Source organism: Miniopterus natalensis, chromosome 9 (assembly GCF_054644295.1).
Source record: "Miniopterus natalensis isolate mMinNat1 chromosome 9, mMinNat1.hap1, whole genome shotgun sequence".
Classification (NCBI taxonomy): domain Eukaryota; kingdom Metazoa; phylum Chordata; class Mammalia; order Chiroptera; family Miniopteridae; genus Miniopterus; species Miniopterus natalensis.
The window spans coordinates 82,517,495-82,534,093 of NC_142089.1; the positions used below are offsets into that span (position 1 = coordinate 82,517,495).

Consider the following 16,599-nt stretch of genomic DNA (forward strand, 5'->3'; position numbering starts at 1 on the left):
GGGTTGCTAGACTCAGGGTCGTTGGTTCCTGAAGGGAGCTGGGAAGCCTGTGGCCATCTGTGGATGCATTCTTGCAGTCTACAAGAATTTTCAAATTTTATATTCTCGGGTCAATGAGAATCTGCCTACATGTAAATGTAACCTGGGTGGCCTAGATAAGCAGCCATAACCCAGTGGGGCCTAGACTTGAGCCCACAGCCCACGCAGCACCTAGATTTACACTTGCAAAGACCGAAGGTCACCATGAGAGGCTACACAAATGAACTTAATGTGGTCTTAACGTGCGATGGGGACTGCGTCAGCACACTGCAGGGCAGCTGGGCCTGGCGGCAGGCTGGGCATACAGGCATGTGCTCCACTCGCCAGCAGGCTAGCTGTCACTAGCAGAAGAGTGTTAGGAGACAAGCAATAATGCAGGTTCCTCGTCTCATTTCCAGCCATCAATGGATTAAATACCTATTTAATTAATACTTTAATAATGCCACAAATCAAGTTTATCCTCAGGAGAAGTGGGCAGGTTAGCAGAGCCGTCAGGAGGCGCCCATCACAGCATGCCACGCGGTGGCAGACTATGGAATGTGAGGCGTCCACGCTGGCAAAGCCTTCGACTGTTAACATATCAGACAGCACAGTCTGTGGGGCACGGCACTGTGTGCGCTGCGGTTTCTCAAGTCCAAATGCCAAAACAGATTAGATACGAGCCCGAATGTGAAGCTGTGCCTCTCTGCCATTTCACCCAGGGAGGGTGGCTCTGTCCCAGGAAACGACCACACCCAAGGGCCACTGGGAATTTGCATTGTATTAGTTCTGAAATTGGACATTAACATTTTGGTCAGAGACTTACTTAGAAGAACTAATGCAAACTCCTCACGGGACATTTGTACATATTTAAAGAACGTCATAATGACATATTTTGAGTCAGAGGAGAAGAGGATTATTAGGAACAACGCAGCAGTTAACAAACAGCCCTGGAGCCGCAGGGCCCTGGGTATGCAACCTGCACGAGTCGCCTCACCCACACCGCAGGTTTGCCTGTGTGACATGGAGACAATCATAGTATCCAGATCATAGGATTCTGGGGTGGATTAAATGAAATGTTTGTATTGCACAAGGAAAACTGTAAAAGTCTAATAAATGTTAGACTCGCCTAACGGTCCTGCTAGGGAAGTAGATGAGGTGCTGGGATTGGGGGGGTCTCAGTGTCCTTTTTTGTAAAATGGGGCTATTAGTAGGATCTACTTTATATAGTTAATACAAAAATTTTAAAATATGTATGTGTGAGTAAATAACCTAGCCCAGTACCTGAACTTAGAAAATGCTCAATAACTAGCTATTATTGTTATCAAACAACCATCAAGACCTCTTCATCTCTCTGTTTTACTCCTTTCTATCAAAATACCGCTCAGCTGCCTGGCGCCCTGCCCCATTCACGCCTGCAGGTGCTTGAGGACACAGAAAGGGGGTCTGGCGCAAGGCTCACCTCGGCAGCCCTCGGCCTGATCCTGCTCATCAGGACTGTCTCTGATTCTTTCCTACAGGGAATAAGTGAGTCTGTCTCTCTCTCTACCCATGCGAGGCAGTGATGTGATGGGACAGCAGACAAAATCATGCTTCAGCACTGAGGCCAGCTAACAGAGAGCAGGTGGCCAGGGGCGAAGGGCCTCCCTGCAAGCACCTCCTGTACAGTCAGCCCCCCCCACCCAAACGCAAAAAAGCCAAGAATATTTCTCAACATGGACAAATCATATTAATTCCCACACTCTCCATCTCAGGAGCCCCGAATGGCCTCTGCAGTTTGAGCCAGGGCCTTCACAGCAATGCCAGTTTGACATATTACATAGATATCAGGGAAGAAACAGTCATCAATCCCAAGTCACATTGGAACTAGCAAAATTTCTCTCTTCTGTAAGGCTGACTGGCTGGGGAGCTAGGCTTGAACTAACTGGTCCTTAGTTCCTCTCCTGCCTGAGGTTTGGAGGGAGTTCCGAGCCCTTTCCCAGAACTGACACAAAGCAAATATCAAGCAGAGATGCTTTCCAACCTTTCAGCTTTCCAAAAAGAGTGGGGAAAAACAACTCAGGCTGGACACAGGCACCTTAAGGCACCTTTTCCACAAGAATCATCAACAGCTCACAGAATGGGAAACGAAGGGAAAATAGCAGCCTTCAATCAGAGATCCATAATTTTCAGGTCTCTGTATTTGGTGCAGAAGAAGGCTCAGAGGGGACACCACACCTGGGCCTCTGAGCTATCCTACTTGGTCACCGGGGATGCCACCCAGAGGGCAGAGCATCCTGACCCAGGGTAACCCTTTCCTGGCTCGCCGACTGCCCAGGCTAGTTTCCATGAGGGTAGAGGGCACAGCTCTAAAGACGCCCAGGGAGTCTGTGAGTCCAACTTCACACAGCATCACCAGAAAGGCTCACCGAGTCTCAGCCACTGGGAGCTGCAAACGTGGCAAAAGGAGGGTCTGTCTGCCAGTCACAGAGTTTGGAATCCAGGGAGAAGAGATGGATGGGTCTGCACAACCCAGAAAGAGCCTAACAGGACATCCCCACTCAGCCTTGGGGCGCACGGACTCTAAAGGCCAGATTCTGTGTTGGGAGGGCTCGTTCACACAGAGGGGGGACAGCAGGACAAACAAAACCAGGTTCTCGGAACAGCGATTGGAAGGTGGCTCCTGAACAGCTTTTCCGAGAGGAGACTCATTTGGAAATACAAGAGAAAACAAACCCTGCCCTATTTAAAAATAACACCCTTCCTCACAGTTACTCACACCTGTCCTGGGAGCAGATATCACACAGATCACGTCATAAATAGAAACTGTCATCATCCCAACACGAAAGAAGGCAAATGAAACTTTACAGAGAACAAGCCACCAACAGGACAGAGAGGCCACAGCTGTGGGAGGGGACAGTCAGCAAGCTGCACGAATTAACGTTTAAATATAGAGAAAATGTACAGAGGCATGTTTTATAAAACAGAACTGATGATACAGGGAAGAGAAAGGGAGAGCTTGTTTGAATATGTGTAAGATACAGCTTGACAATGGCCACCAGTGTTCTGTTTCTTCAGTGCCTTTCCTCAGTGATTAATGGAGGTTTCCAGGTGCAATGAGCACTCAGGTGCTGACATCCGACAGGGAGCCACGCTCCCTATGTGTGATCTGTCCATCGGTTTATTACCTTCTCCCAGCCTGGACACGGTTGGGACTTTTAAAGTGCAGTCCATGGCGCGCTGAATGTGTGTTACAGGAGAGGTAATTTATTAAGCTGGCAACTAGAGAAACGCTCATGAAGCAGATTCTTAGTCCCCATGACCCCCCACCACAGTGGTTCTCCTGTGTGGCCCTAAGCTAGTGGCAACCTCAGTCCAAAGTGCCTCTTCAGTGATGGTTTCCAAGCTTGCTGCGACCGCAGAGAAGCCCTAACCTGAGAAGACCAACTGCCAGAGGGAAGGGCTATCTCAGCACAGGGGCTACCATGGGACAGAAGCAGACGCCTTGCCCACCATTTCTCTGGACACTCATGGTTCATTGATGGTGAGGACATTCACAGTCTCGACCCTGAACACAGCCTTTCCTCAGGGAGAAAATCGATTTAGACTTAAGTGGCCTGCCCAAGGTCACAGTGCTCGAGTGGTAGGGCTTGGCTGACGCCCAACACGAGGAGCCTTCCCCTGATCTGGTCAACTGCCCGTCGTGACCATGCACACGGGTTCCTGTGTCCTGGGCAGATGCACAGCAAGGCTTCGGACTCTGCCTTCAGAGAGCAGAAACTCAACAGAAACGCATCTCTAACTCAGCTGTGGCTCCGAATTTCCAGTTTCTGAGCCATACTAGCTACTGTCTCAGGTGAGTTGAAAAATAATAGTCATTACTGATTTGCCTTCCAGTTCAATTTTTTCTACCCAATTATAATGAACATTAACCATTATTAAAACGTTATTTTCTTACACAAAATGAATGCACTGACCCGTATACTTAGAAGCTGTAGAAATGATAAATTTTATTTTACCACAATAAGAAATGTATTTTCTTTCTAAAATATCTGACATCATAACAAGACAGTACTCTTCTAGGCAATTAAAACGTACACTTGAAATAATTTAGATTACATTAATCACTAAACCAAACTAAAGTTGTTTTGCCCCAGTTACTTCTGGCCTACTGGACAATGGCTGCCACAGCCAGTGGGCCTTTCTCAGTCCCTGTCTCCCATCACGTGACACCCCCGTGGCACCCTCCCAGCTCCCTGGTTATCAGCCTGCTCTCGGCTCTCCACCGAGCACTCAGGCTATTCCCACGCCTCTCCCTCAACTGCTTCTCCTATCTCCACTCAGTTACTGCTCACGTTACAGAGTCTCGGGGTGATCTCAGTATTCTACCTGGACCCTAATCACCACAGTACCCAGAATGCCCCGGGCTCCTTTGGCCTCTGAGCACCCACTGCAAACAGCAAACACCTACTGTCCCACAAAGCTCACGACTCGGCCGTCACGTTCCGGCAGCCCAACCAGGGCCTGTCCCGGCATCTTTACACACTAACCCGCGTCCTGGAGGCAGGAGGGCGGGTCGGTCGGCCTTCGTGGGCTCAGCATCTTGGTGTCCGGCAAGTACTCGAGGTAACCAATTGTTGGTCCCGTGGCACCTAGTCGGCCTTCAAATGTTTGCCAAGCAGATGAGTGCGGGAGAAAGAAGTCTAGTATTTCCATGAATCACCAAAACAAAACAAACTGCCTGCAGCAGAGTTTATGTGGCAGGCCAGAGACACGCAGCGGCTAACTACACCATTTGAGTTACATTTCTCTCTCTTCTCTCAGCCAAGATTTTGGTTCTTGTTAACATAAGACTTGGCAGACCAGTAATGATTTTACTTCCCATCAGATGTGTTTGGATGCTGTGAAGAAGCCTAGTGTTCCTTACTTGGTTTCAAGGTGACTGATTTATTTCCTCTCTCTTTATTTTGTATCAAAAGTGAAAAAATAAAACAACATAAAATCAGCCCAAGATCGCTCTCTTACGTCTCCTCAAGCCCCTCTTCTAGTCAGCACAGCTTTCAGCTTCGTGCCTCATCCCGTCTTTCCGGGTGAGAACGGGAAATTCTGTGGAGTGTAACAGGGCTCCTAGAACAGGCCTGTGAGTCTACCAGGCAACGGCTTGGTGAGAAAGGAGACTGGAGCGAGCGGGGAGGGGTCTGGGAGGGTGACGCTGTTGACAGGAGGCTAGAACCATGGGGGAAGGGAGGCCTTGGCCATCGATCCTCCCCAGCGCGCTCTCCTCCCAGGTCACCCTGGCAGACACTTAGCGCCGTCTCACAGAAAGCAAAGACTCTCAGTGTGGGTGTGAGGACAGCATTTGGGGGCCAGCACCCCTGCTTTCGTGCCCCCCTTCCCAGAGCCATGAAATGTTCAACACTGAAGGAGGCATCCTGCTGAGCTTAGACTTCAAAAGCCACAGAATCCAAAACTGGAAGGTACAAGGAGACCAGTGGTTTTCCGTTTTGTTATTTTGTTTCTACAGCAGTATTAAATATTGTCACATAGAATCCATTTGTTTTTGTTTTCTATCCATTTTCCCCCACAAATGGTGCTAGAAAGGGATCCCACAGCTCCACAGTACACAGTCTGGAAACCCATGCCCCCAGCTTTACGGAGGGGGAGGCAGGAGCTCAGAGATAAAATAGTTTGACAGACACAGTCAGTCCACTGCGAGCTCACACCACTGCCAGGATACCCGGGCTTCCAGATCTTTCCGCCTTCCCTTTCAGTGTGGGAACAGCCCTGTCTCCAATGAAGCACCCATGCACCACTGCAATCCCAGCCCGGGAGAAGCCACGCCCCGAGGGACATGCTCCGCGTTAACAACGTCCTCCACTGTGTAGAAAAGGCGTCCAAATGCCCAACAGCTACATATTTGCTGTTTTCCCCTCTGATGTTGAGACAGGACTATCTTCAATGAATTCAAAACGTCCAGCGAAATGTGCACTCAGAAGCTCACGTGTCCATTTAGGCAATATGTGTATACAGGCTCCCTTGCCGTAACTTCTGGACAAAAGAACCGTGGGTGTATGGTCCTGAGGACGCCACCCAGCCACCGCCTCTTCCTCTGCCTCAACTCTCCATTTTTACATGCAGCCTCACAAGCTCTTACAAGACATACACGCAGCTCAACTTTTTCAAAGGAAAGTCTTGCCATTAGCCCAAGTTTGGGCTAAAACTAAGTAGGAGTAGAGAGAGGTTCAATAATTTTTACTTGAAGGGCGGTACAACTTTGAGAAACATTAGTCCTCGGTGGCATTTTCTGGCTACCTCCTGGATGACACAGTCCTCCAGTCGCAGCCAGCGATCAGCACTGCCCTGGGGAGGCCACACTCTGTCCTGTGGCCTAACACTCGCCAACCAGGAGTTCTGCCATCAGTCACCACGGCAGCTACCAGGCGCTGTGACTCCCCAGAGGTGTGGCAGGGAAGATGGGGTGGAGGGACAAATGCTTCAGCACATTTTTGCTGATACACTTACTCCTCTGCTTTTCACAGCCTGTCTGCAGGGTTACCAACATCCTTCCAGAGAACAAAAAGACCGACGAAGCCTCAATCGCGCTGACTCCCTGGCCCTCCCGGTCGGGACCTGGGTGAAACTGAAATTCTTCTGAAACCTTTTAAAAATATATAAAATCATTTGTTAAAGGCATCTGGAAAACCGTGACTCATTTCCCTGGTGGAAAAGCTCTGCCCACAGAGTCAGTCCCACAGGAAGAACAGGGTTAGGGCTGCAGGGCTTGCTGCCACTGGGAAGGCCCAGGTGTTGGAAGCTGGGGAGGCGAAGGGTGGGGAACAGAGACCTACAGGTGATGGTAACCCAGCACGCATTCCTGACGCTCCCCCCTCACCCAGATACATGCAAATATTTGCTCCATGGAAGATGTGAAACACAAGGCAGTTCAAGCCCCATATATCTGACAGTGGCGATCTCCATTCCGCTGGCTCCACAGCCCAGCAGTCTCCGCTTCATTCAGCCCACAGCTCAGCAACTCACACATGCAGCCACCTGGTTCAGCTGATTTTTTAAAAATGTACAGCACAGCTCTGATGCTTAAATAATCATGTAGAATAAAATATGTCCTGAGGAATATTAGTTCAGGAGAACATCAGATTATAGAAATATATGCAACAGGGAGAAAAAGTCACCTCACCCCAGCACATTAGAAATTACTCAACCACACGTGAGAGTCTGAAACTATGCGTGCAATGTGAGAAAGAGCGTTGCCCCACCCAGAGCAAACTCCAGAGTTTCCTGAGTCTATTTACCAGCTAAGACTTGGCTTTGAATTTTGTAAAGTAATCAGTTACTTAGTCACCTGTGAAATTTATGGTCACTCCTTGATTATGTACAAAATTCATCCAATTATTTAAGCTATCTGGGCAGAGGGAGGGTCACTGTAATGAGAACATGAAACTTTAAGGTAGTGTCTTGTTATTAGGCCAAAAAAGCTGTTCATTTGCTCATAGTAACTGGTACAGTCTCTGACAGCCAAAAGCAATGCTCATTGTTTCAAACTGGGGGGGGGGGCATGTTAACGGTGGAGAAGGGGAAGACCAAGATCAAATGAAATGAAAAAGTATTTATATTTTAAAAAATATTTCTCTCCCACAGGACTTAGTACATCCAACATCAAATCAAATTAAAAAGCAATGATCCCCCATTGGCCTCTGTTGGAGAAAGACACATCTCAAACTATGCTGTTACCCTGTCTCCAATGTTATGATCTGAATTCACACCATCACAGGCACGTCTGCCTGCACTGAAATGTGGCTCTGTCTTCAGTCTTGATAAGACTTCGTTTTCATAAACAAGGAAATGTGGTCAATTCTTTCCTTGGTCTGTAGTTCCCTGTCCCTGGCCCAGCTAAGATTTTCTACCCGTTTTTTGTGTGGTTCAGCAGTAAAGAGATACAATAGGCTACTGATGTAGCCCAAGGGCACTGAATCAGCTCGGAGCCAGAGGCAGGCAGGAAACAGACCACAGCCCTGCACACACCCTCTCGGTTCCCCATCCTCTCCTGCCAGCGCACACTCAGCTCCCCTGTAAAGATTCCTGGGGAAGCTGCCAATAATCTCTGCTTTATGTCCTAACTGTGCAACCATGTCCCTGTGTTGACTTGAAGGAAACAAAAGTTTAAGGGAGAGTATTTAACTGGAATGTACCTTAGAAAAATCCCAAAGCATGAAAAAACCTCAAGCAGCCTTGCATATAAAGCACAAAACTTTCCCAAGTCAGCAGCATTTCTCAGAACGCAGAGTCCACCCACAGGCCGGCGACATAAGAAATGAACTCTGCAAAAATCATCACTTTCCCCTCCTGACTGCCAAGCCTGCAGGACTGAAAACGAATGGCATCCACCTCCCTGAGAACGTGCTGGCCTTTCCAGCACACACATTAGGTGAGGTGGAAACCTACCACGCTGGGGGTAGAAAAAGTCCAGACCATTAAAAACGTATCTCCCAAACGATCAGTGCCCACAAGTTTTAAACTTTTCCTTAGAGTCAAGAAATACTTCAACCGAGTAATGGAGATGATGAGAATTTCCTTTAAACAAAACAAATTCTTAAGCATTAACTAAGCACACAGACTATTCTTGTGAAAACTGCTGGCAAGCACACAGATTTGGAAACTCAGTCATCTGCCCTATTGCCCAGGAGCTTGTCCCTTAACTTCTGTCAGCAGCCATGTCTCGATCCAGGACTGACAGAGGCGCCCGCCCCAGCCCATCGGCAGCATCCTCCGCAGTCCCGCCTGCCTCACAGCTGGGTGTCCTCTCCCGCCAAGCTTCGCTCTTCTGATATCTCTCAATCTATGGCCCCTTATTTACATTATTTAACTATAATCTCAATGAGCTCTAAGTAATCACTTATGTCCTTCGCTTTATTTTAATTTTGCTATACCAGACACTATATTAGCTCAGACAGTAGGCCACTGCTTAATACTTGGAGTTTTTCATTCCAGTGGTATTTGTCATGATGTCTCATGTAATTCCAATCTAAGAGATCATAACTATTTATTTATGCCCGGCTTTATTTCAGAAAAATTTAAGGTTGCTTATACAAATACACACAATCAAATAACAATTATATGATAGAAACAGAAGACGGGGACAAGGGGGAAATTAAAGTAGGAGAGTTCCAATGAAATTAGGAGAGCGCCCTAATTTGAAGCTCAACTCGTCAGGCCATACACCTGCGGGACCAGACTCCAGGCTTTCTAAGCTACCTAGGAGTCAACAGAGAGAGGCGAACTCACATCAGCTGCTGAAATACTAGAGCCTGCTGGTCAAATCCAGCCCACTACCTGCTTCTGCAAATAAAGTTTTATTGGAACACAGCGACACCTAATCATTCACGTTATTGTGGCTGCGTTCATGGTACAATAGCAGAGTTAAGTAGTTGTAACAGAGACGTGCAAAGCCTAAAATAGTTACTACCTGCCTTTTACAGGAAAAATGTTTGCAGATACCTGGGTTACATGATCCTGTGCCTAGGGATAAAAGCATAGCAGCCTCCTGGGTGAGCACATTCTCTGTATGGTTCTGAGATGAAAGAGAACTTCCTACCACAAAGAGCTCACTATGTAATCTCCTGAAAAAAAAACCCTTAACTTCATTGTTATGGTAAATAAGCCAACAGGTTTCACAGAGCCAATGGCCTGATATCACATCAGTCAGTAAGATGATTCTGCGTGAGGCTGACAGGATGCAGTCTGGGGGTCCTCTCCCGATCTGGCTCCGCTCAGGAGGATCTGTGCAGAGGGTGAGTGTCAGCTCCAGGCAGCCCTTCCCCACCCTCCCTCCTAATCCCAGGCAGACACGGCTAATGTATCAGGTGTTCCTTCCAGCTGAGGTCCTCTCTGAGCTCCCTGGCAGCCTCAACCAATCATGAGCAGTTGGCATGCAAGATAAAACCGGTATGTCATCTTTGTTTGAAGGCAATTTGCCATTAGCATTCTCTGCACCAAGTCCGATGAGTACTCGGGTGGTGGGGCTGAGGTCACACTCTCTGCTAAGTTCCTCAAGTGCAGCTATTTTAGTGGCCATCCCGGGGAAGCCCTGGATCGACGTCCTCCTGCAAGAATCAGGGGCCTCACAAAGACGGCCACCTGGAGAGAAGAGCACATCACACCTGCACAGATGCAGGGCAAGTGGGTGTCTGAAAGCAGGGCCTGGGGTCTTCCCTGGAAAAAGGGTGGGGAAGCTGCCCTCCCACAGACCAGTGGGCGGGTGGGGCCAGAGGACAGCACAGGCATTTACCTGGAAACGTGCAAGCCCCACACTCGTGTGGCTGTTCAAAGCAGCAAAACCTCCAAGCAGCCATGACCTTAACCCACTGACCTTGAACACACACACTCCTAGAGAACCCCCCTCAGAAGCAAGGGGTGCAAAATAAATGCAAATGAGCTGGAACCAGTTCAGTGCTGGGAGGACGACAGAACTGTGGACTGTGGTTCAGGGGGTAGGCCGTGGCCTTTCTCTTTGTGGCTCTAACACTATGCTACAAACTGACTATATTTATATTCTAGATAACAGGGGAACAAATATTCAGGATACCTAGAAGTGTTATCAAGTTTTTAATAAGAAAACTTAAGAGAAGCAGAACTATTCTTATTTGACCTCCCTGGAAATTGCTACTTAATCTATAACTGACTCCTACCCATGTTGACAGAGGGAAAGAAAACAACAAAACGCCCTATAAATCAATTCTTCTTTATTCCTAACATTCTTTCCACCAGGTGACTAGAAGGCATAAAACTGGAGCATAAGTGAAAACATTCATGCCTAAAACCTGCCTCCTTCTTATGGGTTTGGGGCTGTGTTCTAGAAAACACCAACTACAGAGAAGTGAAACATGACCAGACCGGGAGGGGGAGACACAACCGACAGACACGACGGATTCATGGAGGATACTTTTCCTCACCCTACAAAGAGCAGATACTAACAAATACTGCCACTCACTCTTCCAGTACCAATGCATGGGTTCAAGTCCAGGCCACTTACGGCCACATCTGGGCACACGGGACTGTGGATGCTGTGGACTCTGCATAGCCTTACAGAGAAAAAATTAAAAAAACTCTTTTTATCTATTTTTTTCTAAGAGAGAGAGAGAAAAGGGGAAAGGGAGAGAAACATTCGTTGTTCCACTTATCACTGCTTCACTGGTTGCTTCCTGTATGCACCCTGACCCGGGATCAAACCTGCAACCTTGCTGTATCAGGACGACACTCCAACCAACTGCACTGCCTGGCCAGGGCTGGAAGAAAAACTCTTAGAGTCCATCAAAACAGAGACCAGTACAAAGGGTAGCAGCAGCGGGTATGCTTTTCCAGAACCCAGCACAGGGACGCCTAGTTATAAGCTGGACGTGGAGTGCACAGGACACTAACAGAAAATGCTTGGGGAAAGCAAAAGCCCCCCACATCAGCTGTGGGCTGGTCCCTGCTTCTCCAAGCAGCTACACCACCTTCCACGTCCTCAGAGGGTTGTCATCACACAGGACAGACAGGGTGTTGGATGACATTTCCCAAGAAAGTGTTTTCACACGAGCTCAGTCCACTCGAGCTTGTGCTTCCAAAACATGGGCATCCCATCCCTTCCCAGAGCCCCCGGGGCAGCAACGCTGCCTCCGGTTTCTTCAGGACGGGTGTGAAGGCTCCTACTTACTTAACGCATACAAAGTGAGGATTATCCCAGCCAGGCAGAATCCTTCGAAGAACCTGAGTGTGCTGAACATGGTCACATTCACAGACAGGGCCACGGTCAGGCCGAAGATCAGAATGAAGACGATGGAGCAGAGGAGCACCGGCCGCCGGCCAACCCTGTGCATGGAAAGGAAGCGTTAGGGGGGTTGCCACAGGGCGGCAATGCTGCCCAACCCAGCACCCAGCAGGTGCTCAGCAGACGCTGGGTGAGGACGGGGCTGTCCCACTCACCATGCCCACTCTGGTGAACCCAGGAATAGAGGGGCCCTCAGGCGAAATTCAGCCCGACCCCCTCGTTTTGTCGATAAAGGGGCACAGATTAAACAGCTACTGCATAATAGAACTGACATAGGAACCCAATTCCTGTTTGAAAGTCTATTTCTGAGTATATAGGAGGATAACAAAATCAATAACAACTCCCCAAAAGTAAACCTTGACACGCCCAGCATATCTTGAGAAACCCCTGACCTTTTAACTGGCTCCAAAGTCAGCACAGACGGTGAATGAAGCAGCTTCATCTCCTTGGTCAGGGCTGGTAACTAGTCAGGGGCTTGGCCTTGGTCAGGGCTGGTAACTAGTCAGGGGCTTGGCCTTGGTCAGGGCTGGTAACTAGCCAGGCACCTGGCACCACACACAGCCCACCAGAGCCAGGGCCAAGCCAGCTGCCAGTCTCTTTCAACTATATGATGAGAAGTCATTTTTAAACTGAACTGAGACTAAACTAAGATAGTTGGAAGTTTAAATAATGGGTGTGAACCTGAATGTGAAGCCCACCAGGCAGCAAGGGGTTGGAAGGAGCCCAGGCCTCGGTCTCTGGAAAAGGCAGCCCACAGACTCGGCAGGCAGATATCAGAGCCTGGGAGATGGGCTAACGCTAGGTGTGGCTGCTTCTAGCTGTGGCTGAGAGGTCGGAGGGGGGTCCCCGGGGTTGGAAAGTAACTGGTTCTCTACTCCTCCCTTCATAACCTCCCAGATTTTCCTTCACCAATTACTATAACCCAACCAGCTTGAACTAGAACAGCTCACAGAGAACTGGAGAGAAACTCTATTTGTCAAAGGAAGGCAATCCAGGCCTGGCAGCCCAAACACCCAGAGGGCAGCTGAATGCCTTGATCTCACCTGGACATACATGTAATAAGGTATGTACATAAAAGTGAAATGCCCAGGAAAGGCAAATAGGAACAGAAAGTAGATTGCTGGCTGACAGGGAGTGAACGTAGATACTGAGACTTCCTTCCAGCTGGTGGACATATTTACGCTGGGAGTGGCGACTTCTGTACAACTTTGCAAATACTCTGAAGCTCCTGGGCTGTGCACGTCAACCAGCGAGCTTTGCGGAATGGAACTTACTCCCAGCAAGGCTGTGAGAGAATCTTAGTAGCACACGGCTGTGCTCTATGGAGATGAATGTAATTTCCAGAAAACTCGGGGGGGGGGGGCTACAGGACACAATTTCATTCTGAACTTTTTAGGCTTCTAACATTCCCCATAGTGAACTCAGTTTAGTGAAATGAGGCCAAGCTATGGGACCGATGCCGGCGTAAGTCAATCGTCCTGTCGGAGGTTTTGACCATCTCCTCCCAGGGCTGGTGCTAGGGTCCTGGCCTTATCAGAAAAGGCTGCAGGTAGTTCTGTCCACACCAGGCACATTTATAGAAATAAATTTAAAATATATCTCAATTGGCCTGAAGGAAGGCAAAATCTAACATCAATTTTCATTTCCATTTGTGTCCCTGAACGGGGGTATCCATCTGTAAAATGGGGTGACCGTCCTACTTCATAGCACATTGAACCCTGAAGAGCTGGTGGTCATGAGCACAGGGCCTGCACGAGCAGGCAGCTCAGTGCTGCAGCCCTCACGGCCCCGTCCTGCAGGCCGGCATCCCTGACGCCCACCCAGCCTGGTGTGCCCTGTCCTGACATTTTAGAAAAGAGCCTCGATTTTCTTTTCACTTGTAGAAATTATTCTAATTCTCTCCTCCCAGGTGATTGCTAAAATCAGTGAGTAAACATTACTGCTAGGAACTGTGGGCAAACGTGGTCTTCACGTCAGAGCACTTGGTCTTGAGTCCATGCCCACGGCTTATAAACCACGTGCATGGCCACGAGAAAGGCCCCCCGCTTGTCCGGTCAGTGCTAACCTACAGGGCTGCTGTCAGGGTAGGAAGTGCAGGTGATTCAGCATATGGTAAACAAAGGTAGTCACAGCCCTGAGTTTCTGTGTGGACTGGCTCCCGCAGAGCAGAGCCCCGTTAGTGAGGGGAAGGCTGTATCCGTGAGGCTCTGGGGGGCCCAACAAGGCCCTCATGGGTGTCCACATCCTAATGTCAGAACCTGCGAACATGTTACCTTTCGTGGCAAAGGGGCTCTGCAGATGCGATTAAGGTAAAGGACCTTGCGCAATGGGCGATTATCCAGGTGGGTCTGATCTAGCAAATGGACAACCTCTCCTGGCTGCAGGGAACTGGAGAGCTGGCGGTGTGGGGAGTATCTGACTGGCCTTCACTGGTTCTGAGGCTGGAAGAGGGGCCATGAGCCAAGGAATATGTGCAGCCTCCAGAAGCTGGAAAAGGCGAGGATCTGGGTTCTCTCCTAGAGCCCCCAGGAAGCAGTGCAGCCCTGCGGCACCGACTGAGCCAGTGTGGACTGCAGAACAGCAAGTTAGTTTATTTAAGCTGCAGAACACGTGCAGTGGTCACAGCGGCCTAGAGAAGTGCCGCAGGGTCTCAGCGGGAAGCTGATGTCCTGCTCAAAGGAAGTAATCTGAGGGGGTTTTAATAAAGGGGTTATTTGCAGAAGGGTGGGTGAGTGTGAGGGAAATCCCGGGAATACCCACAGCAGGAGCTTGGAGGAAGATGGCCATGGGACTCAGAGAGAGAGGCTGTGTGTGAAATCCCCTGAGGGAGGGAGGCAGGCAGCCCTGGCAACCCTGCCGAGACTAAACTGGGAAATAAAATGCCCCACCTCACTCTCCTCTGTCCCTCAGACCTCCAGGTGTTCCCCCTCTAGCCCCCCACCTACCTGCCAGGCTGGGTCAGACGCTAGAGGTCAAGAGGTCCTCTGGTGCAGCCCAAAAAGGGGGTGCAGGGTCCCTGGGGTGAGGAATGTGACCATCTAGCAAATCAACCAGCCAGGGAGGGGTGAGGTCATCCTGCAGAGCCACTGCCAGGGCTGTTCCCTCAGCACAGAATGTATGTCCTCAAACAAAATGTGTGCGGAAAACAGTACCTTCCTAAGGGATAGAGCACACAACCTAACATTTATCATGTGCTGACTGCAGCCTTAGAGAGCTCACCCCGGCTCCACAACTTCCCCACACGCCGGACTCGGGCCAGCAGCTGTGAGTTTGCAGTTCCCACTAAATGTGTCCGTTTCCTTTTCAGTGAGGCTCTCGGGGAGCTCTGTGCCAAAAGTTAATATCCTCCGGGGGGGAACACCAAACTCTGCAACTGCAGCGAGGCCCACTCAAATTTTCAGACAGCCACAGCGCAGAGCCCCCCGCCCCTACCCCGGGCACCCACACCACCCCCACAGCCTCAGCAAAGCAACTGCAAAGGAGGGGTCTGAAACTTGGGCTGGTTACTCCAGAAAGAGGACCCCAAAGTATTCCACATCCTGTCCCTAGGCCTGGTGTGTGATCAGGGAGGACAAACAGCATGTGTGTGTAAGAAGAACTCACAAAACAACTGCTACACAATTTAAACCCCTCACAGACTGATATTTACACAAGCCCATATCTGCTTTCCCTACAAATTCCCTGAATGAGGAAACTAGCACTGGAGTCAAACTGCGCCTCTTTAGAAGGAAATGATGTGAATTATATGAATGTATCTTCCTAACCTACCTCAATGCTGATTTCTGGGAAACAAAAGCCCTTATGGTGAAAATATTGAGATTAGAGTATCTTTTAGATCAGTACCGTTTACTCTAAAACCTTTAAGCTCAAGTATTTGGTTAAAAAACAACACCCTGCAATTGTCCCACCGGCCAGCCCCCCAGGGGGCCTTCGCCCAGCTTTCCAGAGGCCATTCACAGCTTCTCTGTTACTGTCCCTCGGGAACGTGTCCTCAAGAAACATTTACAAATGATGACTAAGTGAATTCTGGACATACAGGAAATCACGCGTTAGTGCCAGGAACTCCCAAATAGTCACTAGCTTTTGAAAAGAAATTTGCAACACTTGAAAGTGGTGTCTGAAAGCCTCCGGGCTCCACCTGCCGCTCTGTGCCCCAGGCTCCCGCCTTGGCCAGCTTTCTCAGCTAAGCAGCCTATCATTCCTGGTCCTTAGTGTGTCACTGGGTCCAAGATGTCCTTATTCACACAAAAAAGTGCCTTTAAAGATAGAAGAAGGTTGAGGGGACAGCTAGCCCCGCCTGTCTCCAGGAGCAGTCATGTTACTTAAAAGCCTTGTCAACAGCGGGCAGCTGCCTCCCTGCTCGGACGTGTCGCTGCCAACGTGCCTGCCCGTGACCACAGAAAGCCTGAGATGGAAGTGTGGTGGCACCCTTGTGACCCTGAGCTATGGGGCTTGGTCCCAAACCCTGGCTCTCCAACTGGAAAGCTGAGTGAACTGGGGGATTTTACTTAAACTTCTGTGCTTCTGGTTTTCCACGATAAGACAGAGGTGATAATAGTATCTACCTAACAGGGTGCTGTGAGAATGGAATATTTTCATGTCTGGAAATACCCAGCAACAGTAATCAGTCAGTAACTGTCAGCTGCACTGGTGCTGTTATTACCATTCCCGTATCTGCTCCCATCCCCCTCCCACCTCATCACTTCGTTCTGAACCAGGCACTCTGCTCCAGACCCTCGGGCGTCCTCGCCCACCCAGATGAAGCATACCCGTCCTCA

At 49.3% G+C, this 16,599-nt stretch overlaps 1 protein-coding gene across 1 annotated transcript in view; it reads right to left on the reverse strand.

Annotated features, from left to right (window-relative positions):
• SLC22A23 (solute carrier family 22 member 23) overlaps positions 1-16,599 on the reverse strand; it is a 137,974-nt gene that overhangs the window by 85,418 nt on the left and 35,957 nt on the right. Inside the window, exon 3 of the mRNA XM_087820709.1 lies at positions 11,708-11,862. Within this exon, the coding sequence (XP_087676835.1) occupies positions 11,708-11,862 (155 nt within the window). The remainder of the gene's footprint in view (positions 1-11,707; positions 11,863-16,599) is intronic.